The 2,567-nt window shown below is 56.3% G+C and overlaps 1 protein-coding gene across 1 annotated transcript; it reads right to left on the bottom strand.

Moving 5' to 3' along the window:
- Positions 1 to 30: 30 nt before the first annotated feature.
- Positions 31 to 1,913, bottom strand: LOC112117610 (zinc finger protein 501-like; the record flags this gene model as incomplete). Its single annotated transcript, XM_026662057.1, has 1 exon — positions 31 to 1,913. A coding segment is annotated over one exon (1,301 nt), but the record flags the coding sequence as incomplete, so codon positions are not given.
- Between the last annotated feature and the right edge of the window lie 654 nt (positions 1,914 to 2,567).

The following is a 2,567-nucleotide window of genomic DNA, read 5'->3' as shown; positions in this document are numbered from 1 at the left end:
GTTGGAACTCTTCTGATGGCATATGTCTCCTTCAGAAAATGCCATTTCATTGAAACTGCTATTTCATTGCGTGGAAATGCATCAATTTCATTTAGGAAAAAAACTGGAACAAAATGCTTTGATCTTTAGCGGAACATTTTGATTTCCCATTTCCAAACGACATTGCCTTTCAATTTTTTAAATTGCGTATTACATATATTTTTTAATGGTATATTATGTTATATAATAAAAAATGAAAAAGTCTAACCCAGAACAAATTGTTTTGGTCAACACTAGATGTTCCCTTCCACGGATTTTGTTTTAGGGGAAGTTTTGAATTTGTTTCTTTTCATTCTGTTTTGGAATGGATGTTTCTCCCCCCCCCCCCCCCCAAAAAAAATTAACAGAATTTCCCATGAAATGGAAAACCATCCAGATCCATCGATGAGTCCACCGTGTCGCTGCTTTAGCCCAAGCAGGAGAGGCAGGTGCATGTCCAATTGTGTGTAATCCTCTGCTGCCCTCTGTTGGCTGGGCAATGTATTGTGGTTTGTAATTCCCATCATGTCTGTGAGTTAGCACAAACATTGGAGGCGTGTGATGTTAGACCCATAGTCCCCACGGCGAGCACCATTATGTGGGTGTGGTGGAGGGCTGCGAGGCTGTGTGGGTCCTTTGGTGCTGCAGATAGCCTGAGCTCTGCCGGAAGCTCTTGCCGCATTGGTGGCAGCGGTAAGGTTTTTCACCAGTGTGGATGCGCTGGTGGGTGAGCAGGTTGGAGTTCTGGCTAAAGGCCTTGCCACACTGCGGGCACTTGTACGGGCGCTCACCGGTGTGGGTGGTCTGGTGCTGGATGTAGGTGGAGCTCTGGCTGAAGCCCTTGCCGCATTGGTGGCAGCGGTAGGGTCGCTCCCCAGTGTGAGTGCGCTGGTGGGTAACCAGATGGGCGCTGCGCCCAAAGGCGCGCCCACAGTCCGGGCACTTGTAAGGCCGCTCACCGGTGTGTGAGGCCTGGTGAGTGATGAGGTTGGAGCTCTGACTGAAGGCCTTGCCGCATTGGTGGCAGTGGTAGGATCTCTCACCTGTGTGGGCCCGGCGGTGCTGGGCCAGGGCCGAGCTCTGCCCAAAGCACTTCCCGCACTCACCGCACTGGTATGGTTTCTCACCGGTGTGGATGCGGAGGTGCTGGGCCAGTGTGGAGCCCTGTGTGAAGCTGCGCCCGCACTCGGGGCACTGGTATGGTTTCTCCGCCAAGTGCACGCCTTGGTGCTTGAGCAGGGATGAGCGCTCCACGAAGACCCGTCCGCACTGGGGGCACTCGTGGCGCTTGACCCCTGCGTGCACCCGCTGGTGGGTCATCAGGTTGGCATTCTGGCTGAAACCGCGGCCGCACTGTGGGCAGCAGTAGGGCTTCTCGCCCGTGTGGGTGCGCCGGTGCGTGGTCAGGTTGGAGCTCTGGGCGAAGCGCTTGCCGCAGTCAGCGCACTGGTAGGGGCGTTCCCCGCGGTGAATGCGCTGGTGCTGGCACAGGGCTGAGCTCCAGCTGAAGCGCTTGCCACAGTCAGGGCACTGGTAGGGACGGTCCCCAGTGTGCGTGATCTGGTGCTGCAGCAGGTGGGAGCTCTGCCCAAAGGTCTTGTCGCACTCGCTGCACCGGAATGGCTTCTCGGCTGGCTGGGGGGCAGAGGTGAGATCTCCAAGCACCCCGTCCAGTGGAGGGGCAGCAGTGGGATCCCCAAACACCTCTTCTTTGTTGCACCGGACGGGCTTCTTGTCCTGCCGGGGGTTAGCAGTGGGATCCCTGAGTACCTCATCCCCACAGCCAGTGGAGTCTGCCAGGTTCTCCCAGAGCGGGAATGGGCACAGGGAGCTGTGGGCAGAATGGAACGTCCCTACAGTGTTGGCATCTTCCTTGCTCAGCGTCCTGTCAACAGCTGGAATGAAGAGACAATCCAGATCAGAGTCAATTCCTGAGTCAGGCTGTTGTTATAACATCTACGGCAGGGGTACCTATGAATGGGGATGGTGCAGGGCTTAGGGCACTGGACCAGGAGTCAGGAGATCTGGGTTCAATTTCCTGCTCTGAAACAGACTTCCTGAGTGATGCTGGGTGAACCTCTCTGGGCCTCAGTTCCCCACCTTTAGTCTGATCCTTCCCGGCCTCACAGGGGCTGTGTGCGGCTAAACTCATCAATGATTGTGAGGTGCTCAGACCCGGCACTGGTGAGGCCAGGTAAATAACACGGATAGATACGTGTGCCAAATAAGAGCAGGGCCCCGCTGGGCCGGGCACTGCAAAGACAGAGTGATGGAGAGTGGGACCCTGTCACGCTGGGTGGTGCACAGGCACCCGGGAAGTGAGATTGGGATGCTGGGCACTGCACGGACACAGAGTGACTCAGATCGGTGGGGTGGGTGAGGCACCGGGACCAAGATCAGCGTGCCAATAGCTGCACAGACACACAGCGACTGAGATTAGGGTCCCGTCAGGCCGGGCGCTGCACAGACACACAGCGACTGAGATCAGGGCCCCGTCACACCGGGCGATGCACAGATACGCAGTAAGGGCAGGGGATGGAGAAGTGATT

Source organism: Terrapene carolina, unplaced genomic scaffold (assembly GCF_002925995.2).
Source record: "Terrapene carolina triunguis isolate 2854851 unplaced genomic scaffold, T_m_triunguis-2.0 Scaffold21846, whole genome shotgun sequence".
In the NCBI taxonomy this organism is placed as follows: domain Eukaryota; kingdom Metazoa; phylum Chordata; order Testudines; family Emydidae; genus Terrapene; species Terrapene triunguis.
Note: the sequence above shows the minus strand (reverse complement) of the source record. Positions and strands in the feature narration are given on the sequence as shown.